Genomic DNA, 24704 nt, shown 5'->3' on the forward strand with positions numbered 1-24704 from the left:
GGCGATGGGCTTTTGCTGAGCTCTGCCAAGGACAGGCCCGGAGTGTGTGTGTGTGTGTGTGTTTGTGTACAATGGTATGCATGCAGCCAAGGCCTGAGACTACCCAATGTTTTATATAGGAACATAGGCAACAGAGTCCATTGTGAAAGAGGGAGTGTTGTTGGTTTAAATATCCTCTACAAACCCCTTGAAGTGATGGGCGAGAGAAGCTGAAAAGCACATGGTGAGGACAGGAGAGAAATCACTGGGCAAAACAAAAAACACTATTGTAGGGTAGATAGAATTTTCAATTTCTTGGGTGCAAAAGAGATTCCAATGTATTGGGCCCATAGTAAAAGGGATAATGCTGCACAAAGGACCACGTAGTGACGTATATTCGGTCTACATTTAGTCTCAGATGGTTCAGTTGGAAGTTTAGAATGCTCAATATTCAAAAACCTTTAACGATGATTTTTAAATCTATTTTGTCCATCTTTATTGGACAAACTGGAAATAGTAAGTGATACTTTATGGTTCCCAAACGAATTTACTTTCAAGTGAAATATATTTCTAGTCTGTTGTGATAAATTACAAATAGCTAACTATGGCCAGCCAGTAGTTTGTTTATGCAGTCATCCTTGCCGTGTCAAGTTTACGCTAGTCATTGCAAAGACAATAGCTTCAGACTTTTCCCACATGTTGTTTACACCAAACTACTACATCTACCACATCTTCAGTTGTTCCATGGGCGGCACCCCCCCCCCCCCTCCCTCCCTCCCTAGTGAAGTAGGTAATGAATGTGTTATCCTGGGCTCTGCCCCATGGTTAGACTCTGGGCTGCTCACAGACTAAAAGCATTATTATAGGTTGTTGAGATTACTGTGGTATCAGAAACAGCTGCTTGTAATAAAACACAAGATGGAGGATGAAATGTGCACAGGCTGGGTGAAACCTCTCGTAACAGTAAAAGTGTCTTCCTGCAACTCTGCACAGTGAAATTCCCTCAGACTGAAACAGGGGAACTTAAATTTGAGTCTAGTTCCTCACAGGAAATGTAATAGAAATTGTTATCAACAGTGATTTCTTTAGAGATTTTTGCTGTCAATCTGAGTCTGAAGACTAATTCAAACTTGAAAATGTAAACTCAGAAAATATCTACAGTTATCCCTAAACTGTTCAACTGGGTATAATTTGTCTGTGCAGGATTCCTTAAGTGACAGACACAAAATTACTTTTTCATATGCACTTGAGGATGTGCACCGTCAAAAGTAAATGGCTCTTTCAAGTAAACAAAACACCAGAAACACATACATAAAATATTGACTGTATTTTCAGGAGGGAAAAAAGGCCAGAAGCAGAGAAAAAAAAACACTCAAAGGTTTGCGAAACACTTACTCTCCTTTCACACATCTGTACACCAACGTCCTCATAGGAGGACTGTGTAACACATGACCAATTAAAAACGGAGCAAAGAGGGAGACCCAGGAAAACACTGCAACATTAACAGAGAGACTGAAAAGTGTGTACATTGCATCCTGGAATCTCTACTGTCTGAGATTAGAAATCTTAAGCATATGAAACAAAACGTGAACAAAGAACTTAAAAATCTGGCTCCAAAGCTGATAAAAAAAATGAGGGCAGTCGTAAAACATTAAAAACAAATACTTACACTAATTTCTATGCAAACTCACTCATACTGCAAGCGTTTGAACTGTAGTAGGCATCTAAATAGAATGACAACAGTTGGTCCATTTAGCGGTCATGAGGCAAGACAACTTGTGACCTGTTATTTTTCTATTTATCGTATAACAAAAATCAGCCATCACTTTCTCTCTGCAGTATTATAGGCTCTGCCATTTCCTCTAACCTGAATTGTAGATTGTCATTGAAACAGAAAGCCCATAAGGTCACCTTTCAGAATAGCTAAAAAGCTAATGAGCATGTCTCAGCTTAGAATGACAGGGGCCAATTCTAAAAGACTAACACTGTGCAACAGGAGACCCAAAGCCAAGTTGCCATGGTTTTTGATCAATTTGAGGTGGTTGACATAACCCTGCTGAACTGACAGTCCAACTGGCTGAGAGTTTTTAGATAACGCCAATTGAGATCGAGATTAGTTACTGCATCTTACGTTCAGCTTGCAAATGCTTAGAAGTGGACTGCTCAACAAGACTACTACCTGCCCCCCCCCCAAATAAAAAGTAGAATTCGGGATGGGTCAATTCTAAAAGCATTCAGTGTGGAATTGTGCACACCACACACATTTTCTTTAAACACCAAGAGAGCGAGTCTATGGGACACTACAGAAGGTAATGAAAAACATAACATTTATTTATGTCACATACCGGATAGGTGCAGAGAAATGTGTTGTTTTTACAGGGTCAGCCATAGTAGTACAGCATCCCTGGAACAAATTTGGGTTAAGTGCCTTGCTCAAGGGAATATCGATAGATTTTCCCCCCTTGTCGGCTCGGGTATTCAAACCAGCAACCTTTCGGTTAGTGCCACAACTCCCTAACGGCTAGGCTACCTGCCAGTGCTATCCAGTGTTCAGATTGGCTGGTTTTAAATCATGCATGGTAGTAAAAAAGCACCTAATATATAAAGGCATAACTTTGGCAATAACACTTAAGGTAGAAGTATGTACACGAGGGGTTGTCTGAGAAACTTGGCGTGTTTGTAAGAAAGACAGTGACTAATGGTGGAATGTGTGAGATGATGTCTAAGAACTGTTCACGTGAAACATGCAAAGTGCCAAAACATTAGCACTGTAGGCCTACAAGTGACCACTCCCACCCCTGGATGTCTACAGTGCTGCTAGGATTGGATCTCAAACTACTACAGACAAGTAGTGGGTGGAGCCAAGGTAGATGCCACATCCTGCTTGTCAATTGAGAAACTTCACTTCCAAAACCAAAAATATAAAATTTGGCCACTGCACTTTAGCAATACATATGAAAAATGCGTGCTTGTCAGGAAACAGATGGGCTCAATTTCCACCATGCACTACTTATAAGGCATTATAATCTTTAAAGGCACAACACTTTAAAAGGGCAAACGCACCACTTCCGAGTCAAGAATAAAGAAGACCTGTTTGTTTGCGTTATTGCAAGATCAGTATCACACTTGTGAGACGGTCTTGTTCGAGAATTATGAAATGTTCGGAATGTTCCCTTGCTTGAGACCGAGACAAAAATGGGAAAATCCGTATCCGCCTGTAGCTGATACCTCCTATGTTTTATCAAAGCAACCTAAAAGCCCACAAATAATCCCGTCCAGTCCCCAGTGCTGAGTGAGAATCCAGGGTACTTTCCCCTCTTCATGGCAGGAGTCATGTCCCATTTGAAACTGGTGATGGGGGCTGAAAAGGATTCTGGGAAATAAAGTCATTGTTTTAGATCTTTGTTTTTTTATTCTGCCATTTGCGGTGGTCATTGTGGGCCTAAGTGCAATATGCAGAGTTGGTCCATGCAGGTTGGCTTGAGGCTGGGTCCGAGGAAGGGGGAAATGAGGAACTCACATCGAGTCTCTGGATTGGTCCATATGTCTGAAACCGCAACAAAACCTCATGTCATTGGACAGCAGCAGTTTATGAATAAAAAGTCTAACCTTGTTGAATAATATCAGATACCAAAAAAAAAAAAATCTTAAATCCACAGAGTATGTACTTAAGTGTTTAAAAAACGTTTTCCTACAACTTAGGATAAGTTCATTATCAACTTTTGGGGAAGTACAAAAGATAGTGAAAGCCATCCATTCACATTGCTTGACAAACAATTCCCCCCCATCTAAAATAAACAAAACACTTTCAGCTGGACTTTCCAAACTTTCCCCAGAATTTCATCATATTTATTTAACCCCTAAGTATTATCCAGAGTGAGTGTGTGTGCACAAGTGTGTGTACTGGAGTATACAGATTGTACTTACTGGCTATAAGAGGCTGCTTCTGCCATTGGTGCTGGGTCCTTTGGACCTCATCTGTTCCTGGACTGACCCTGACTGCAGAGGGGACAAAAAGTCACAAACATCACTCCCTGGTAGAATTATGTAAACTACAGTGGAGTATCAGCCAGCAAGAATCGGGGATATTGACAATCTGACCTGCTTTCTGGTATTATATGACATGTAGTCAGTCGTGTCACAAAAGTGCTATTAAAGAGTTGGTTGACAGCACCTGCATGATACCGTGACAACACTGGTTGCTAAGTAAGTGCCCTTTGCTCACTCACAACGATGTGATATGTTGATATTTCATATCCCGAATGGGAACACACTGTAGCCCCACAATTCCTAGCGGAAGTAAATAGTTGATGGATAAACTAGAGGTGTGCATGTGTGAATACAAACTAAAACATTAGAACTTAAAACAAACCTGTAGTGGGAACACTGACGGCACAGAAGGTGAGGCTGTGTCAAGATTACACAGATGTTTCGTAATGGCGTTATGGAATCATTCTGCACAATAAGATATAGGCAGCAGGGGGAAAAAGGTATATACCCAAACGGACTTTAGCCCAGCTAAACAAAAGGCAGCAGTGTTTGTCTACCACGCCTGTTTGCACTGTTCCAGTGCATTGACTCCAATTAAAAAGGGCCTTCTATCATTATCTGGGTTTTGTCATTGTTTGCAATGGAGCCGCCGGCTTAGTGCAAACACAAAACATATACACGTCTCTCATTCGGCATTAAAAGCTCATTTATGCGTTTAAAGGTCGTCAATGCTAAGCAAACAAGACTTGGTCACTAGTGAGTTGACTTGATTTTCAGCGGGATGTCAGAGTTCCATTTCATCCAGGCACAGGAAGTAGCTCGTTTCGGGTTCGTGTGCTAGACGATTGGGGGAATCATTTACCAGTGTCACGGGACACAGAGTGGGCCTTTCATTTAGCAGCCAAGGCCTTCCAGCTGTGTCCCCTGTCACTATCCCTTCTCTGTGTGCCCTCTGGAATCCCTCCCAGGGAGTGAGGAGGGACTGAGCAATAGAACCTAGGGAACATCATGGCATGGTGGTAGGAACACTTCCGCCTCTTGCACAGGCTGAGCCTTGTTCAAAAGTGGGCTGCAGGTGGCTGGCTGGCGATGGGCCAGTTTACTGAGCATGCGCAGACCAGCTGGATGGTGTGTTTACGGACATATTCAATCAATCCTTATTCAACCTCAGGAGGCTGAAGAAATTTGGCTTGTCACCAAAAGCACTCACAAACCTCTACAGATGCACAATCGAGAGCATCCTGTCGGGCTGTACCACCGCCTGGTACAGCAACTGCTCCGCCCACAACCGTAAGGCTCTCCAGAGGGTAGTGAGGTCTGCACAACGCATCACTGGGGGCAAACTACCTGCCCTCCAGGACACCTACACAACCCGATGTTACAGGAAGGCCATAAAGATCATCAAGGACAACAACCACCCGAACTACTGCCAGTGGCATGATTGTTGCTTAGGACTACCATGTAAAATGTGTAAACATTGTGTGTCAACATAGCATGTGACACTGGATCAATAACAACAACCACACGAGCCACTGCCTGTTCACCCCGCTATCCTCCAGAAGGCGAGGTCAGTACAGGTGCATCAAAGCAGGGACCGAGAGACTGAAAAACAGCTTCTACCTCAAGGCCATCAGACTGTTAAACAGCCACCACTAACATTGAGTAGCTGCTGCCAACATACTAACTCAACTCCAGCTCACTTTAATAATGGAAATTGATCAAAAATATATCACTAGCCACTTAATATAATGTATATACTGTACTCTATATCATCTACTGCATCTTGCCATCTTTATGTAAAGCCACTTTAAATTATGCCACTTTTATTTTTACATACCCTACATTACTCATCTCATATGTATATACTGTACTCGATACCATCTACTGCATCTTGCCTATGCCGTTCTGTACCATCACTCATTCATATATCTTTATGTACATATTCTTTATCCCTTTACACTTGTGTGTATAAGGTAGTAGTTGTGGAATTGTTAGGTTAGATTACTCGTTGGTTATTACTGCATTGTCGGAACTAGAAGCACAAGCATTTCGCTACACTCGCATTAACATCTGCTAACCATGTGTATGTGACAAATACAATTTGATTTGAATGTCTATTAGCCAACGAATGGGGGTGGGACTAGTGTAGCAGTTCATGTATCAAAGCTTCATTAGTGTTTTTGTATTCATTTTTGTCCAAAGAAAACCTCTGGACGATACCGGTTACCTGGATTGTACCATGCTGCAATGATATGTTTTACGCAATATCCTCGATGATACAATTTTGCTGCAGACAAGACTTGATCCAAGTGTTGAAATAACAGTTCAGGTGTGGTGCAAATTAAACTAATTTGACATGTAATTTAAGTGTAAAGCAAAGAACAAATAACAGAAGTATTCACTATGGGCAGCCCAACGGCAATTGTTAAGAGATTGATCGGTCATGATCACTGATTGACGCATCATTCTTCTAAACAATGATTACGAAATGTGTAAAAGGATGATTTTCATTAAAGTAGCCAAAACCTTATACATACCGGCGGCAAACCTTCTGCCATCTCCCCAGAGCCAATGTGTGTGAGGTGCATAAAGTTTGTGGGCTCTCCGATCATGCTGCGGTCAATCTTCCTCCTCCTCTTCTTCTGAAACAAATGCAGGAGGTCAGTGACCAGTGACCTATAGTAACTAAAATATGGCTAGACACCTGCATAGGACAGTGGCTGTGCAACCAAAATGTAATTTTCATTCAGAAGATGCTCTGAAATTACAACAAACATGCACTTAACCGAACAATGATCTACCATTTTTCTGTCTCCAAATAAGCAGCTTGTACTATTAGAGACACAGTAGAGGAACGCTTATTTGGTTATATATGTATACCATGAGGTGGTTTTTGATCATGGGATGAAATACTATAGAACAAACAGAAGTTTATGCTGGATAGTAAACCATGTCGAAAAAGCCTCAGACTAGTGGGAATATTAAAAAGCTTTCTTTTTTTTTATTACAAAAAAAATGTGATTATGTATAACAAGAATAATATATTAAATAAATCTTCATAAAAAATAAAGGCTTTTTACATTTTCCACTATATTATTAGTTTATCGTCTCCTGATGCAGACTGGCAGATGCCATATCCATTGACCAGCAACCTTTGGCTATTTTAAGTGTTACATAAGCAACTTTGACAGATGTTTACATCAAAAGAAACATGCTGCTGACCAAAGGTTAAACCCAGTATTCTATGAGCTAGCGATGTAAAACAAGGTAGACCACTGTGTGCGTGGCACGTCGGTGACTTTTCTTCTTGACGTCATCTTGAATTCTGAGGATCTGTTGGCGCATGCATACATAGCCAATGAATCAGGCATTTTACCCACCCATTCTTGTTGCTACATCGTCATTGCTGAGGAAAATCAGGTAATTCCCACAGACTCATAAAGACAGCCTTATGACCATTTTAGCAAGCATATTTTGCTACCAAATTGAGTCAGTGAACACCCAGAAATGTAAGATGCCAGGAATTGAAATCAATGAACATATGTGACCAAATCAAGGCCGCATAAGGTACATCTTTACACTTTTGACATTGTTAATCAAGTAGGAACATCTGTGTATATCGACTTCTGAGTATCAATACGGCAACATTAAAAAGGCATACCTAACCTAAGCAAATACCCAGCTGGTTGGCATCCACTGAAGTTGCAGCCATGCAGGCCATGAGTCATACCAAACGCAGAAATAATCCCTGGACAATAATGTCGCTTAATTGGGAGGAATGCCATCCCGTGGCTGATTGATGGAAAGTCTAGCTAATTGGTCAGCTGTGTGCTGCAAAAGAGAAAGTCACTTAGCAAGTTATTTTAGGGGATGCCTTCAGTATATGTTGTGTATAGCAACCATTTGGTGTCAGTAACCCTTTGGCATAGGCTATGCCTAGAAAAGTGGGTAGCAATTACATGACTTAAATATAGGAAGTTAGGCATACCCCAACATCTCATGAGAACATCAGTAAAAAAGGGTCTCAATACAGTCTTCTTCCAAAATTGACACGCCACACAAGCCCCTACCCTTTCGAGACAGTTACATTTAAATCCTTGCCTGTGTTTATTGAAAGCGATGTCTCTGTATTGTCCTCCCCCCACAATAGAACAAACACAGGCCCTAAAAATAAAAGAGGAAGGAGAGAGGGAAAATGCCCTCCCATGGGACAGAGGCCCAGACCGCATCCTCTCTCCTGAGCCGCCGGCTTTCATTGTTGGTGAGTGGGAACGGACGGACACAACCCGCCATTACGCAACTCTCCCTGCATAAACCTGGGCCAGGAAAGAGTGAGGGGTCAGGAAGGGTACCGCCCTGAGGAGTTCAAGGGTCAGCGGTCGCTTCTGGAGAGCAAAAGGGAAGTTCTACCATCAATGGGACCTCTATTCACCCCTATAATGCTCGCTAGTATGCCATCAAATGTTTTGCTTTGAAACAACATCAAGCTACTATAGGTCCAGGCATTATACTTCCCTGGACAGATCAATACAATTGTTAGAGTCTCCACATCAGACAAGAATGTAAGATAGTAAGGACATGCTTATCTATACAGGGCGTCCCCATATGATGCCTACATTACTGATGGCCACAGAACTACGCATGGTCAATAGATACAGTGCATTCGGAAAGTATTCAGACCCCTTGACTTGTTCCACATTTTGTTACATTAGTCTTGTTCTAAAATGGATTACATTTAAAAAAACAAATCCTCATCAACCTACACACAATTCCCCATAATGACGATGCGAAACAGGTTTTCGAAATGTTGGCAAAAACAAAAAAACAGAAATACCTTATTTACATAAGTATTCAAACTCTTTACTATGAGACTCGAAATTGAGCTCAGGTGCATCCTGTTTTCATTGATCATCCTTGATCAGAGTCCACCTGTGGTAAATTCAACTGATTGGACATGATTTGGAAAGGCACACACCTGTCTATAAAAAAGGTCCCATAGTTGACAGTTGATGTCAGAGCAAAAACCAAGCCATGAGGTCAAAGGAATTGTCCGTAGAGCTCTGAGACAGGATTGTGTCGAGGCACAGATCTGGGGAAGGGTACCAAAACATGTCTGCAGCATTGAAGGTCCCCAAGAATATAGCAGCCTCCATCATTCTTAAATGGAAGAAGTTTGGAACCACCAAGAATCCTCTTAGAGCTGGCCACCCGGCCAAACTGAGCAATCGGGGGAGAAGGGCCTTGATCAGGGAGGTGACCAAGAACCTAGAGTGGCCAGACAGAAGCTACTCCTCAGTAAAAGGCACATGACAGCCGCTTGGAGTTTGCAAAACGCACCTAAAGGACTCTGACCATGAGAAACAAGAATTCCTGGTCTGATGAAACCAAGATTGAACTTTTTGGCCTGAATGCGGAGCGTCACGTCTGGAGGAAACCTGGCACCATCTCTACGGTGAAGCATGGTGGTGGCAGAATCATGATGTGGGGATGTTTTTCAGCGGGGGGACTGGGAGACTAGTCAAGATCAAGGGAAAGAGGGTTCCTTGATGAAGAGCGCTCTGGACCTCAGACTGGGGCGAAGGTTCACCTTCCAACAGTACAACAACCCTAAGCATACAGCTAAGACAACACAGGAGTGGCTTCGGGACAAGTCTCTGATTGTCCTTGAGTGGCCCAGCCAGAGCCCGGACTTGAACATCTCCGGAGAGACCTGAAAATAGCTGTGCAGCGACTCCCCAAATACAGGTGAAAGGGAGAGAAACTCCCCAAATACAGGTGTTCGAGAAAACCCGAGGCTGTAGTCGCTGCCAAAGTTGCTTCAACAAAGTACTGAGTAAAGAATCTGAATACTTAAATGTAAACTTAATCTTTTTTTTAATATACATTTGCTTTTTCATTATTGGGTATTGTGTATAGATTGAGGGGGGAACTATTTAATCAATTTTAGAATAAGGCTGTAATGTAAGAAAATATGGAAAAAGTCAAGGGGTCTGAATACTTTCCAAATGCACTGTATAGCACAGGCAACGTCTCTTTGTTGAACATGTGCTATGGGTCAGATGGTCAGTGAATTTTAATGGCTGTAATTCACCCTAAGTATAGTGAGTGTGCAATAAATCAAAGATGGCACTCTTTCAAGATATCGCTCATGTGGATGCCACTGAACTGCAAGCTATAAAACGTCGCCCGTTTAAAGACATCAGCCGGTAAGTGATTGCAGATGGAGTCTGAAAAACACCATAAATACATCAGCCTTTGCCAACAGATTTATTGGACTTTGATGCATTTAAAAAAAGGGTCCCCCATAACATCTTGGCGTAAAATCTAATGGGTAAAGAGGTCTTTCGGGCAGTGGTTCACTTTAGGCTGTTCTAAGCATGCATTTAGGACTCCAAAAATATTTATTTTCAAGTTCTAGTGTGGTCAGAGTAAGCTTGCTTGGCTGCCTGGGATGCCCAAACCTTGCCTTTGGGTACTATACTTGCAAGACTTGCCAGGGACCTCCACAACCTCTGAAACATATTGTGGCATGAGAGGGTTGAATAGAAGTGGTCAGAGTCTAATATAGAGCATGCTTGTGGAGTATAGTCCATAGTCTATTACTAGTCTCTATTCTAGTCTAATACAACTATTAGATGGGGAATTTTGTGAAACCTGACATAGAGAACGTTTTATATAACTCTACATGAGTAAATAAGAGGCAGCTGGCCCAGACTCACCGGTGGGGGTTTGGCCACCACGCAGCAGCCCATCTTGTGCCAGAACTCGCTCATTCCTGGGCTCCGCCGGTTCAGCGCCCTGCTCTCTGTCGCCGCCTTGCAGGCTGGTGAAGACAGGTATCCCCTGTGACCCTCAATCTTGGGATAGTCCTGGTGCATCCAGATCCCTTGCATCAGATAGCCAAAGTTGGTCAAGCCCTAAACCCAGCACCTGCAAATATCAGGTCCTGATTCTCTCAAGCCTCCCGGTGTCTTAATCCTTCTCCGGGTATCCAGTCAGATTAAAGTCCGTTGGGTTTAATCTGTTGAGACGGAAGTTTATTAAAATAATAGCCAATGTAATGTGAATATAGTCCTACTAGTTCATTTTATTTTGATGCAACATACCACTGAAAATCTACTAAGGTAGCGCCGTACCGGTATACATTTTACTTGATTCTGCCCAAACCAGCATCTTGTCTTGAACAGTGTTTTGCTTGCACCATTTTAAAATAATGCAATTCTTTGTGAGTACGTTCAAAGGGATGAATTGTGCTGATGACACATTGAATCACAGACCTGGACGACAGGACAAAGATTCAAGTGTGTAGTCTGACCACAGAACACAGGGGGGGCAACTTCTGTTCCAGGTTCTAACCGAAGGGAACACAAACAGGCATAACATGTCTAACATATAGCTTCACAAACAAGTGACAAGCACATTAGACATGGGAAAGACATTCCATGGGTGGAAGACATCTGCAAACAGTAAGGACCAATTGCCCTTGTAAGAACCTAAGCATCCGCCATTCGCCTCTAGGTTGTTCCTGTCTCGTCCCATGAAAAAGCCAAAACAACACACCGGAGGGCCGTCTCTGAAGCCATTTATATTCCCTCTGCAGTGTGAAAGAAAGTTCTGCCAAGACCATTACACTTCAAAGTTGGTTTATACTACTTAGTGTCGTCGTTTATTGCTGTGTTTAAGATTGTCACTGATGATCCGTTAAGCCAAATTAGAGCGGCAGCTTTTTTTGAGAGTAGTGGTGACTTGGTTACCGCCTGCTCTGACGATTCTGCTTCTACAGGTTGTTTTCCACCACTGGGTTTGGACTTGAGTTTCCTTTGGGCCCGCTGCCGATCGTTTGATTACACTTTTCATAATGACATGGCTCTCTTCCAGCTCTGTTTTATCATGCCCAGAGGCTGTGTGAGACAGGGAGGAAACGGTTAAGGAATGTGTGTGGTGGAGTGTCCTGCTCTCACACACACACACATGCCTATACTCTGTCAAACCCGATACAAAAATACTGTAGAAATAACCCCCTTCAGACATTAAAATTAGCACATTGTTCTGGAAAACATTTGGGTGGGGCAGAGTAAGATTAAAACTAAAGCACCACACACAGTGAGGGTTGCTTGATAGCACAAGCACATAGCTGGCATATGGGCACCACCGTGGTTTTAACAGGTAAGCTACTAGCCTGACACCACTTCGAGTCAACTGGCCGCTCACTGTATAGTTCACTTACTAAAAAGTCTATTTGGTTAACAGTCATCAGGGCAGTCAGAAAGCTAGTATCCTGGTGTACAGTAAAAGCATCGGGGTTGTAGAAGATGGGTGTCAGTGGATGTGGAGAAGTTCTCAACCCCCATGGCCCTTGGGATGAGGTGGAAGTCTGCACACACACTTATGATGATATAAGGGGCGTGGATGGATGCCAAGGCAGGCAGTGCCAAAAACACTGGCCCATCATTATATCACCAAGGCCCTTCAGGCAGGCACCAGTCAAACAGGACACAGGCGTCTGTAGAGTAGACACTAGTTGAGCCATCCTTGCTCTGTGGGGTTCAGACAAGTTCGACCCAGACTTTGCCTCTCTCTGCGTTGACCGCTTACCGTTTTCCCCCGGAGCAGGTGCACTTAAAGTGATTATAGTGAGGACACACACACACAGCATTGTGAGAACACCGTACTCGGAAGGAGGGCTTGAACTGTGAACTGTCTGTAGGACAGAACTGGGGCTCAGAATATCTCCCGTGGCACACTATTTAAAGGAGAGTAACCTCATGACCAAGCCTCCCATGATTCACAGCACAGAAGAGGGGGTGACAAACTCAGTGCAGTTGAAATACTTGTCCCGTGAGGTAAGGATTAACGGAAACTCCCGCTTTGGGCTCATCTGGTCTCTGACGGCATGCTCATCATCTTGTATAAATAAACCGGCTCTCCAGAGATCTGGGGCCATCTCGTTCTAATTTGAGGTTTCCCCCGAAGAGCAGCCTAACCTCTTCAGAAGAGTGCCAGTCCAGTTCTGTTGAATTACAGTACTGTACTTCTGGAGACTCATCTGTTAAAGTGCTGGAGAGACCTTGATAAGATGGTGCCAAATTGTACATGTCTTCTAAGTCCGCAGCCGTTTATTTGTTCAACTACCACTGGCAACCATGTGGGAACTGGGAAGAATCCTTCTGGGTCCCCAGAAGAGATTATTTCCCTCTACCCAACGTCTTGTCGTCTTATCATTAAAAATGGCCAAGGTGGTTTTTCAGACCATACAAAATGTACAAATGGTTGACAGTTTAAAATAGTTCTTAACCCTGCCAGGATCCCTTGAGACAATGCTTCTTTGTGCCAAAACCATCCAGCGGCCGACCTTCTACGAACGCAAGTGTGTCTTTGTATTGACAGAGTGAGAACTCACAAAGTACAGTGAAAACTGAGGTTGTCTGAGAGTGTATTACCTTAGTGGATTTCAAAGTCAACTCTGTACAAAACACATGATGGAATCCTCCTGCCCTCACTCACTGGACTCCGTGTCAGTCTACATTAACATGATCCTCAGTGCAGCCGAGGCTTCCCTGTTATCTGTGCTGAACAGGCAGAAAAGCCAAAATAAGAAGGATGACAAAAGAAGCACTGTGAGACTTAACCTTATTAAATGACACTAAGCGTGACATGACAAACACCACAATATAGCTACAGTAGCATGTGATGCATCATGAATCCCATTTTCAAAGTTCTCACCTAACCCAGTTTCTCTCGTGAAAGGGGAAATCGATTCAATTATCGCCTTCAAGAAAATACGTTTTCAGACAAGTCAACAACTTGACCTTTCTAAGGCAGTTAGCATAACCGCTATTCTCAGTATGGGTTTGTTCATTTCATTTCCCCAATGGGTCGGCTGACAGTGATGCTACTTCCTGCTAACACTGACGTGGCTAAAAATTCCTCAGACCTGCCAACATACTCCCCCTGTAAGATAAATGTGGCTAAACACATTTCATTACAGCCCCCTCTTCCAAATAGTCAGAATGAACAGCAGATGTATATCAAAACATCAACGGCTACCCTCAGTCTGTATTCAAAAGAGATCCTGTTATAACTTGCTGGGATTTAGTTCATTGAGAAACGATACAACAGACAAGAGATACTGATGAAAAAGATGTTGAACCCTGACTAAAGACCAGCTCACAACACACACCAAGGCTAGTAGAGAGTAACCCAACAATGCGATAACCAAGTAATAGATACAGCTCTAATAGCACTACATGTAAAGGTACTGTAGGGTTTCATACACTGGTAGTGACCCTCGAACCTCAACTCGTTCAACGATATCTAAAGCCTTGTTCAAACTGCAGGCCTTAATGCTCAAATCGGTTTTGGAATACTGACTGTCCAAACAGTTAAATAAAAACAGCAAGTTACAAGTGACCAAATCGGATGTGTGTGTTCAAACAGCAGTCATTTGCCGACTTGGCTATGCTAGTTGTCATATACTGAACAAAAATATAAAAAAAGGCAACATGCAACAATTTCCATGATTTTACTGAGTTACAGTTCATATGAGGAAATCAGTCAATTGAAATAGATTCATTAGGCCCTAATCTATGAATGTCACATGACTGGGCAGAGCACAGCCATGGGTGGGCCTGAGAGAGCCTAGGGCGGCACTTGGGAGGCAGGCCCAGCCAATCAGAATTTGTTTTTCCCCACAAAAGGACTTTATTACAGACTGAAATTTAGGAGTATTTCTTCAGCTGTCCAGGTGGCTGGTCTCAGACCATCCCGCAGGTGAAGAAGCCGGATGTGGAGGTCCTGGGCTGGCGTGGTTACATATGGTCTGCGGTTGTGAGGGCAGATGGACATACTGCCAAATTCTTGAAAATGACATTGAGGCAGTTTATGGTAGAGACTAACATTACATTCTCTGGTAACAGCTCTGGTGAACATTCCTGCAGTCAGCATGCCAATTGCACCTTCCCTCAAGACATCTGTGGCATTGAGTTGTGTGACAAAACTGCACATTTTAGAGTGTTGTTTTAATGTCCCCAGCACAAAGTGCACCTGTGTAATGATCATGCCATTTAATCAATCAGTTACTTGATATGCCACACATGTCAGGTGGATGGATTATCTTGGAAAATGAGAAATGCTCACTAACAGGGATGTAAACAAATTTGTGCACAACTTAAGAGAAATAATTGCTGGGATCTTTTCTTTCAGCTCATGAAACATGGGACCAACACTTTACATGTTGCGTTTATATGTGTTCAGTGTAGTAACAACAGGTGTGTGCGCAGTGGTGTAGGCTGATTGGTGGTGGTACTCGTGCTTCCTATCATTCAGAAGTTATGTAGCAAGCTAAGGTGACACCAATGCCTGTCATGGACGGTTACCAGTTGCTTTGAATGTTCAAAATCATTGTGTAAGAACAACTTTAAAACCTCAAAAAGGATAAGATCATCTAACTTTCAAAACTAGTCCTTTTTGGCTAACCACAGCAGACAACTAGCTAGCTGTTTAGCTTTGTAGTACATGCACTAATTTGTTTGTAATTTGTTTGCCAATGTGAACCAGGCTTATTAGCAACAACAACGTTGGGACTAAAATGCTCAGTATTACACCCTTGTTAGCAGGTTCTCTGTTTTAAAGTGGCAATCTGCAGTTGAAACAAAGCGTACTACCTGCCACTTTTTCAGTAAAAAGCTGAGGGATGGGGCTGGAGTAATGTAAACACTCAAATTTCATAGACAGAGCATCCATGATATCCACAGGTAAAAATCTGTCGTTCTGCCCATGAGCAAGGCAGGTAACCCACTGTTCCCCGGGCGCCGAAGACGTGGATATCGATTATGGCAGCCCAGTGAAGAGGCGACTCTGGGATGCTGGCCTTCTAGGCAGAGTTGCAAAGAAAAATCCATATCTCAGACTGGCCAATATAAAGAAAAGATGAAGATGGGCAAAACAACACAGACACTGGACAGAGGAACTAGAAGGACAGCATCCCGGAGTCACCTCTTCACCGTTGACGTTGAGACTGGTGGTTTGCGGGTACTATTTAACAAAGCTGCCAGTTGAGGACTCAAGAGGCCTCTGTTTCTCAAACTAGATACTAATTTACTTGTCCTCTTGCTCAGTTGTGCACCGGGGCCTACCACTCTTTCTATTCTGGTTAGAGACAGTTTGCGCTGCTCTGTGAAGGGAGTAGTACACAGCGTTGTACGAGGTCTTCAGTTTCTCGCATGGAATAGCCTTCATTTCTCAGAACAAGAATAGACTGACGAGTTTCAGAAGAAAGTTTTGTTTCTGGCCATTTTGAGCCTGTAATTGGACCTCCAAATGCTGATGCTCCAGATACTCAACTAGTCTAAAGGCCAGTTTTATTGCTTCTTTAATCATCACAGCAGTTTTCAGCTGTGCTAACAATTGCAAAAGGGTTTTCTAATGATCAATTAGCCTTTTAAAATCATAAACTTGGATTAGCTAACCCAATGTGCTATTGTAACACAAGAGTGACGGTTGCTGATAATGGGCCTCCGTACGCCTATGTAGATATTCCATAAAAAAATCTTCCGTTTCCAGCTACAATAATCATTCACAACATTAACAGTGTCTACACTGTATTTCTGATCAATTTGATGTTATTTTAAAAATGGACAAAAGTGCTTTTCTTTCAAAAACAAGGACATTTCTAAGTGACTCCAAACTTTTGAACGGTAGTGTGTGTAGCAACTCCAGATTGCCCCTTTAATGGTCACAAACAGATGACATTCTCAATAGCTACACCCCTATAAAATAAACGTTTGCAAATGAAATAGCCCCTGCCAGCTACGTACCTACCAACTGGGTCAAATCTTGGATGTGAGTCAGTGGCTCACTGTCAAGAGAAGTGGAAAAGGAGGGGAGTGGTCTTTGACGGAGGAATTACAGTGAGGCCTTTTCATGGGGTCTGGTTAAAACTTTTCAACTGGTTAACGGCACCTTTAAAAATTGTCCTATGTCAGTTTTCAAGCAACGGCTTTTGAACAACATGGCTCTTTCATGGAATCCAGTGCACTGCCATCCAGTGCACTGCCATCCACGATTAGACAGATGGTTCAGGTGTTTATATTTGCTTTGGAACGCTGAGGTCTTTGGGACAGTTGCTTTAAAAAATTTAAAAAATATCTAAATGCATCTGTGTAGTGATGCCTGCCTGGCACTAAATTAAAAGCAGGTAGGCCTAAATTGATATAGTAGGTGCTGATAGGTCTCTTCAAAATCAAGTTAGATGTTTTCAGGTCTGAAAGAGGTCTAGTGTTGATGTGTCCATTGTCCACATCACCTGTTGTGTAGTGTGCAAATATGTTTCAATTTCAAATGAATGGGGAGAGAACCATTCGTGCATACCAGTTCACATAGTGTTCTGTCCACCCAGAATGAGTTACCGGTAGGCCTACTGAAATAGGTCTCCAAAGTAAGACACTCCCCTCATGAAAGGTTAAGTATGGTCAATGTACACATGAAAGTTTCACTTACAGTATAATTAAAAACAAAAAATTAAGTAATAAGTAGGTATTGTCTGAAGCCAAAAAAGGTAAGTCACATGAGCACTACATTGTCTACTTCACCCATGCTCTACCAAGGTTGTCCAGCAAACAGCTTTTACTTACGACAGTAGATATGCTGGTATATTGTACTTCAAACAATGTGTAGGAAAGTTGCTTAGGATTCAAACCTTCTCAAACAGCCTACTTCATACTCTTAAGAGGTGCTCCCACAATAATGTGATTTGTACTGCATACAAGATAAAGTATTGGATTCTTCCTCTACTTTTAAGTTTTATTTATTTATTTGATTATATGAAAGCAAGCTTTGCTTCTATACTTACAAGACCATCTGGCTTGATTGAGTGAGCCGTTTTGTCTTGTAGTAATGCATGTGCAACGTGCCTGTTATTTTCCATTTAAACGGTAATTTATTTTACTTGTTTGGGATAGGGGGCAGTATTTTCACGTTTGGATGAAAAGCATGCCCAGAGTAAACTGCCTGCTACTCAGGCCCAGAAGCTAATATATGCATATTATTAGTAGATTTGGATAGAAAACACTCTGAAGTTTCTAAAACTGTTTGAATGATGTCTGTGAGTATAACAGAACTCATATGGCAGGCGAAAACCTGAGAAAAATCCAACCAGGAAGTGGGAAATCTGAGGTTTGTAGGTTTTCAAGTCTTTGCCTATCCAATATACAGTGTAAATGGGGTTATATTGCACTTCCGAAGACTTCCACTAGATGTCAACAGTCTTTAGAACCTTGTTTCAGGCTTCTACTATGAAGGGGGAGCGAATAAGAGCTGTTTGACTAATTTTATCTCCATTTCTGCTTTTTGTGACTCCTCTCTTTGGCTGGAAAATGGCTGTATGTTTTTTTGGGACTAGGCACTGACCTAACAATCATATGGTGTCCTTTCGCTGTAAAGCCTTTTTGAAATCGGACACAATGGCTAGATGAACAAGAAGTTAAGCTTTAATTTGGTGTATTGCACTTGTGAATGTATGAAAGTTAAATATTTCAAAAAAAATGTTTGAATTTCGCGCTCTGCCATTTCAGCAGATGCTGTCAAGGGGTTCCGCTTTAAGCAATACATGTCACTGAGAAAAATATTTCATAATCCCATACATTTACGGTCAAAAGGTGTGCAACATAACAAGTGGTGGTGTGTTGGACATAGAGGCGAATAAAACTATGAGTGACTATCTGCATTCCTGATTTCTGTAACCATTAGCTTATCTGTGTAATATTGACTTAGGCTCAAAACCACTTGTTTTGCAAACATGGTCCTGTTTTATCAATTGCTGTGCTGATCAATGGACAGTTCATTGCCTCTGTCAAATAAATATGCATCTTAAAGTTGTTTGTATTTGTACTTATTTTTGCAGTAAAGATGGTGACACTACAATAAAACACATTTAGGACTACAATATGTAGATCTATGCCTACTGCCTAATGATAGATATACATTATATTAATATCAGGACACTAAAGTAAATTATCCTGCTGAAGAGTATTAATTCGGCTGTTTGAATCCTAAGAAACCTGCCTACAAATTGTTTGAAGTACAACAGACCAACATAGTTACTGTAGTAGGTTGTGGAAAATATTGGAGATCAAGAAAAAGAGGGAGCAAGCGCTGCGTGTATATTATTTGTAATCTAAAGAGCACCTGTTTGGCACAATATCATTTTTCTGATCGTTTGGAACAATGTAAACAAAATTTATTAGAAGCGCACCAGAAAGTGTATTTAAAAAGTTTTGGGGGGGGAAAGCCTTTACTACAGCAAAGACTAAAAACACTTACATGCATTCGTGAACGCAATTGCCGACATGGAACAGTTTATATATTGTTCACGATAATTATTCAAGGGTCTGTTATTTTATTTTAAAACTAAAATGCTTGATTGCATATCAAATCACGAATGATTCGTATGCTGTATGATGACATGAACGAATGAATGATGGATCGCTACAGTAAGCCTATATAAAAGTATTGAAATATAGGCCTAAGTAAGTTACGGTATTAAGACTACAAAAGATGGCTCTTAGGCCTACAGCTCGATGGTAGTTTTACAAGGCTGCTATACTAAACCTACTAATGATAATGACATGACTTATTATAATGACCATAATAATAACAATACAAAAGAGATGAAGAAAAAGGAGGGTTATTATAATAAATATAATTATTTTGACAATTTGGAACAGTGTAAACACTAAATTAATTATAAGTAATACCAGAGGCTGTTCTAACTAGAGAAATAAAAGTGTAAAGTCTATTACAGCAGAGCAAATATCAAAAACAGACGAATTTGTGAAATTATTTATCTGACATTAATTGAACACTCAAAAAGGCAACACAAGCTGGAGCTGTCTTATTTCTGTAGAGATAGATAGCCAGGCACATTTAACAGTTAGAATGTTGATTATAGACCTAATTAAGCTGGGGTTTCCTCTTGCTCGCTTTTCTTAAACAATTAAGGCAACAGCTGTTTTCTCCTCTCCTGCCTCCACTGCATTGTTCTCAACATCAATATGCTAAGTAACTTCGCTATTATGCACATAGCAACATGGTCTAGGAAAAGGTGCCAATTAAACAGCGCACTGATGTTTCATAACTGCGGACAGCGACCGCTATTCAACTTGGGAGAAAGCGCATTTGTTATAAAATTATATTTTTTATTAGTGTTGCACCATTGTGTGTAATATAACCATATACAATTTCAGTAGCACGTCTTAGAGTGATGGACTGTGCCATCCCCACAGCCTCCACAATGGATTAGTACACTCAAACAGGCGCGAATCAGACTGATGTCTTGTACACCATGAAATGTAGATATATATTTAAAAAATTGCTACTGCTCAACTGGCTTAGATATGATGGTAGGGAGATTTGAATTTAACATTGAGCTTCAAATCAATTATAATAATACAGAAAAATGCTAAATGTTCTCTCTTCACCCCCACTACTTATGTCGCTAATGTGACAGTGTACATTAGGGTGTCCTTCTAAAGAAAGGAGCAACTTCAAACTTTAAGCGTTCCTATCTGCAACAAGGACAAAGTAAAATTTACAGGAAAGAATGCAGTTAATGTCCCAGTGGGATCCTCGACCTCCATGACTCAATACAGCTAGTTTGACATTTCCTGCCATCTTTGTTGAAATTATCAACCCAGTGTGTGACAGGTCATAGGTTACACCACAGAGTTCCACACTAGCAGGGCTAAAGTACACTCCCCATGTGCCAGGCTCAGCTGTGCATGTTGGCTGTTCGGATCACCTCAGACATGAACTGAAAACCCTAACAAACCAAAGACAGACAGAATTCTCATGGCCTTGCATAAAGTTTATATACTCTTTATACTTTACTGCTACCATATGTTACACATACTTATAGTTTTCTATTATACCAAAGACCGGCAGTAGAGACAACCTCCAAAACCAGTTGTTGGAATTTGAGGTGATGTAAAGTGAGGTAAACTAGAGATGTGAGAAATAGTAAACAAAACTGGATTATGCATGGATTAAGAGATTTTTACGATCATCCACAGTCTAGCAATCCTCGCTATATGGGCCACGTTACAATTCCCACCAAGTGGATTAACCCTATTGGCGCGATGCGCAGGGTGTTTGTCTTTCACGGCAGCGACCCCGGTTCGCTTTCCTGCCGTTCGCTACAATATTATCAAGCTGAAGAACTCAACATTGAGGTTGGAGCAGAGAGTACTGAAGGGGAGCCAAATCCAGCACTGACCAACGGGCTTTCCCATAATGGAGAAGCAATAGTCTGAAGGAGTATGAGACCATTTCCAGTCTCATCCCAAAACTATGCCCTCCTGAAAATAGACCACAATGGCTTACTTTACCCCATGCATTCAACTGACTGAGCCACTGTCGCCAGCCTGACTTCCTTAAGTCTTAAACCGCTAATTTGGGACTGCCCAAAAAAGTTTTGTCTAGTCATGCACAGGCTATGCAATTTGTCAAGCACTCTTCTTTTCAAGGAATGAATACTCAGTGTCTAGTTTAAAACATTAATGTAAGTGAACAATACACAAACAGAACATTGAATGAAAGCTGAGAGTGGGCTTGAATTACTCTAGCCCTTGATCATTACTCTGTTCCATTACACATAAGAGTCATTGGACGAAGGAGTCTTCTGTATGGGGGAGTTTTGTTAAGAGCCCTGACACTCGGTCTGAACATTAACACGCATCATTTGTGGTACGGTTTTGGAAGCATAAAAGGATCTTTCATATCATCGACAAATAATACACTACTGGTCAAAAGTTTTAGAACACCTACTCCATCAAGGTTTTTTTCTTTATTTTCTACATTGTAGAATAATAGTGAAGACATCAAAACTATTAAATAACATATGGAGTCATGTAGTAAGCAAAAAGTGTTAAATCAAAATATATTTTATATTTGAGATTCTTCAAATAGCCACCATTTGCCTTGACAGCTTTGCAGACTCTTCGCATTCTCTCAACCAGCTTCACCTGGAATGCTTTTCCAACAGTCTTGAAGGAGTGCCAACATATGCTAAGCACTTGTTGGCTGCTTTTCCTTCACTCCATGGTCCAACTCACTCCAAACCATCTTAATTTGTTTGAGGTTGCGGGATTGTGGAGGCCAGGTCATTGATGCAGCACTCCATCGCTCTCCTTCTTGGTCAAATAGCCCATACACAGCCTGGGGGTGTGTTTTGGGTCATTGTCTTGTTGAAAAACAAATGATAGTCTCACTAAGCGCAAACCAGATGGGATGGCGTAGCGCTGCAGAATGCTGTGGTAGCCATGTTGGTTAAGTGTGCCTTGAATTCAAAATAAATCAGATGGTGTGGGGGTGCTTTACTGGTGACACTAACACCTCCTCGCCATACTTTACAGTGGAAAATACATATGCAGAGATCATCTGTTCACCCACACCACATCTCACAAAGACACGGAGGTCAGAACCAAAAGTCTCCAATTTGGACTCCAGACCAAAGGACAAATTTCCACCGGTCTATTGTCCATTGCTCATGTTTCTTGGCCCAAGCAAGTCTCTTCTTCTTATTGGTGTCCTTTAGTAGTGGTTTCTTTGCAACAATTTGACCATGAAGGCCTGATTCACACAGTCTCCTATGAACAGTTGATGTTGAGATGTGTCTGTTACTTGAACTCTGTCAAGCATTTATTTGGCCTGCAATTTCTGAGGCTGGTAACTCTAATGAACTTATCCTCTGCAGCGGAGGTAACTCTGGGTCTTCCGGTCCTGTGGCGGTCCTCATGAGAGCCAGTTTTATCATAGCGCTTGATGGTTTTTACAACTGCATTTGAAGAAACTTACAAAGTTCTTGAAATTTTCCAGATTGACTGACCTTCATGTCTTAAAGTAGTGATGGACTGTCATTTCTCTTTGCTTATTTCAGCTGTTCTTGCCATAATATGGACTTGGTCTTTTACCAAATAGAGGGCTATCATCTGTATACCAACCCTACCTTGTCACAACACAACTGATTGGCTCTAATACATTAAGAAGGAAAGAAATTCCACAAATTAACTTATGCCGCCACACCTGTTCATTGAAATACATACCAGGTGACTACCTCATGAAGCTGGTTGAGAGAATGCTAAGAGTGTGCAAAGCTGTCATCAAGGCAAAGGGTGGCTATTTGAAGAATCTCTACAATGTAGAAAATAGTAAAAATAAAATAAAAAACCTTGAATGAGTAGGTGTTCTAACTTTTGACCGGTAGTGTCTAAATTTTTGGGGGTTAGTGTTCCCACACAGCTAAATCTCCATGTTACCGTGCGTTTTAAAGAAGACCACCTATGCTAATTAGCTATCTAGCATGCTCCTAACACCTGTGTGCGTAATGGAAGAAGGCAGCCAGAAACGTGTTGTCACTGAATAATACTGTCAGTTGCAACTGTGATAAAGGCAGTTTAAACAGGGTACAGAAAGTGTATATTTTGAATTTGTTAAATTATTTTGAAGTGATATAAAAAGTAAAGGCTTTATGTTTCTAGAACCGTATCACAATTGAGAATCGAATCACGTTTAGAGATTGAGTATTTGGCTGTTTTGCCTACCAGACCCAGTCTGCCTCTGAAAATAACATTATGTCCTTTGACGTTATCGAGAAACGGTAGGCTCTTTAAGTGTACATCTTGGGTTAGGCAGAGGAAGTGGAGGAAGTTTCTGATGAACTTCACCAACACTTCCTTCCCCATGGAAAGCATCATTTAACCTTCAAATAGTAACGACTTGAGTTTGATAGAATCAGGTATTTTAAAACAATGAATCAATTCAATCAATGTTGAAAATGTCAAAGTACAGGCAGATCTAGATTCTAGGCAACATTAACAAAATTGTCTCTGGGTTTGGCCAACTACAACCCTAATCAGTTAGAGAAACAATGTAACAATGACCACGTACCCACTTTCATTGTCAGAATTAGTTAGAAGGCTAGCCAACATGAAGAGGAAACTATAAATAGCGGCATACGTTTGGAGCCATCTTACCTCCGTTCTTAAATGTGCCCAAACAATTTGGATAGCCAGCAGCAAAAGTATCCGTTTGATGCCTTTTCAAACACCAACGTATAGCACCGACCGCACGTATGCTGTTTCTCTCCGTTTTTGAGGTGTGGTTCCAAGTTGTTCAATCAGGAAATTCAGATGTTTTAAAATACTTGTTCAAAAGCTTATTTTTGCCGGTAAAGTCAAACAGCACCCCTTATGGACATAAACGCACTTTGCGTTTTGAAATTAGATGAATTACTTCGTGTCATCATAAGGTCAACACTGCAACCTACAGGGCAATTGCAGGTATAGGCCTATTCTTACTATTCAATCCATTCCCATTTTCAATAAACCTACGCCGTATGTATTGGACTGAACATGGACCCAAGATGTGCCTATTTATGCTTTTCATAATATCAGATGATGACATAGCCCAACGTTTATCAGTAAATTGTCCAACTTTATTAGCCTATCATTATATTACATCACATTATTATTATTACATTATCGGTATAGCCTTGATCATTATTGGTCGATTTTCGCAAAAATGACTGTATTTTGCCATAATTTAATAGCAACCCATATCATTTTTTTATGTACAACAATTGCAAAAATGTTTTATGCACAATAATTAGTTAATAAAACAGTAGGCCTATTTGATTTTACGTCACAAAAACCCAATGCACGCGCAGGATGTCGTCACAGAGT

The 24704-nt window shown here is 41.4% G+C and overlaps 1 protein-coding gene across 2 annotated transcripts; it reads right to left on the reverse strand.

Annotated features, from left to right (window-relative positions):
• Window positions 1–1287: 1287 nt before the first annotated feature.
• On the reverse strand, window positions 1288–24199 carry LOC111954947 (CDC42 small effector protein 1). 2 transcript variants are annotated; one of them, XM_070436202.1, is made up of 5 exons: window positions 23997–24199; window positions 10689–10990; window positions 6507–6608; window positions 3907–3978; window positions 1288–3526 (listed from the first exon to the last, which is right to left on the reverse strand). In XM_070436202.1, the coding sequence occupies exons 2-4, from the start codon at window positions 10860–10862 to the stop codon at window positions 3910–3912; spliced, it is 345 nt and encodes a 114-aa protein (XP_070292303.1). In that variant the 5' UTR covers window positions 10863–10990; window positions 23997–24199; the 3' UTR covers window positions 1288–3526; window positions 3907–3909. The 2 variants fall into 2 exon arrangements, with proteins under 2 accessions (XP_070292303.1, XP_023830660.1); XM_023974892.2 differs by having other exon boundaries at window positions 6507–6611.
• Between the last annotated feature and the right edge of the window lie 505 nt (window positions 24200–24704).

Source organism: Salvelinus sp. IW2-2015, linkage group LG30, assembly GCF_002910315.2.
Source record: "Salvelinus sp. IW2-2015 linkage group LG30, ASM291031v2, whole genome shotgun sequence".
In the NCBI taxonomy this organism is placed as follows: domain Eukaryota; kingdom Metazoa; phylum Chordata; class Actinopteri; order Salmoniformes; family Salmonidae; genus Salvelinus; species Salvelinus sp. IW2-2015.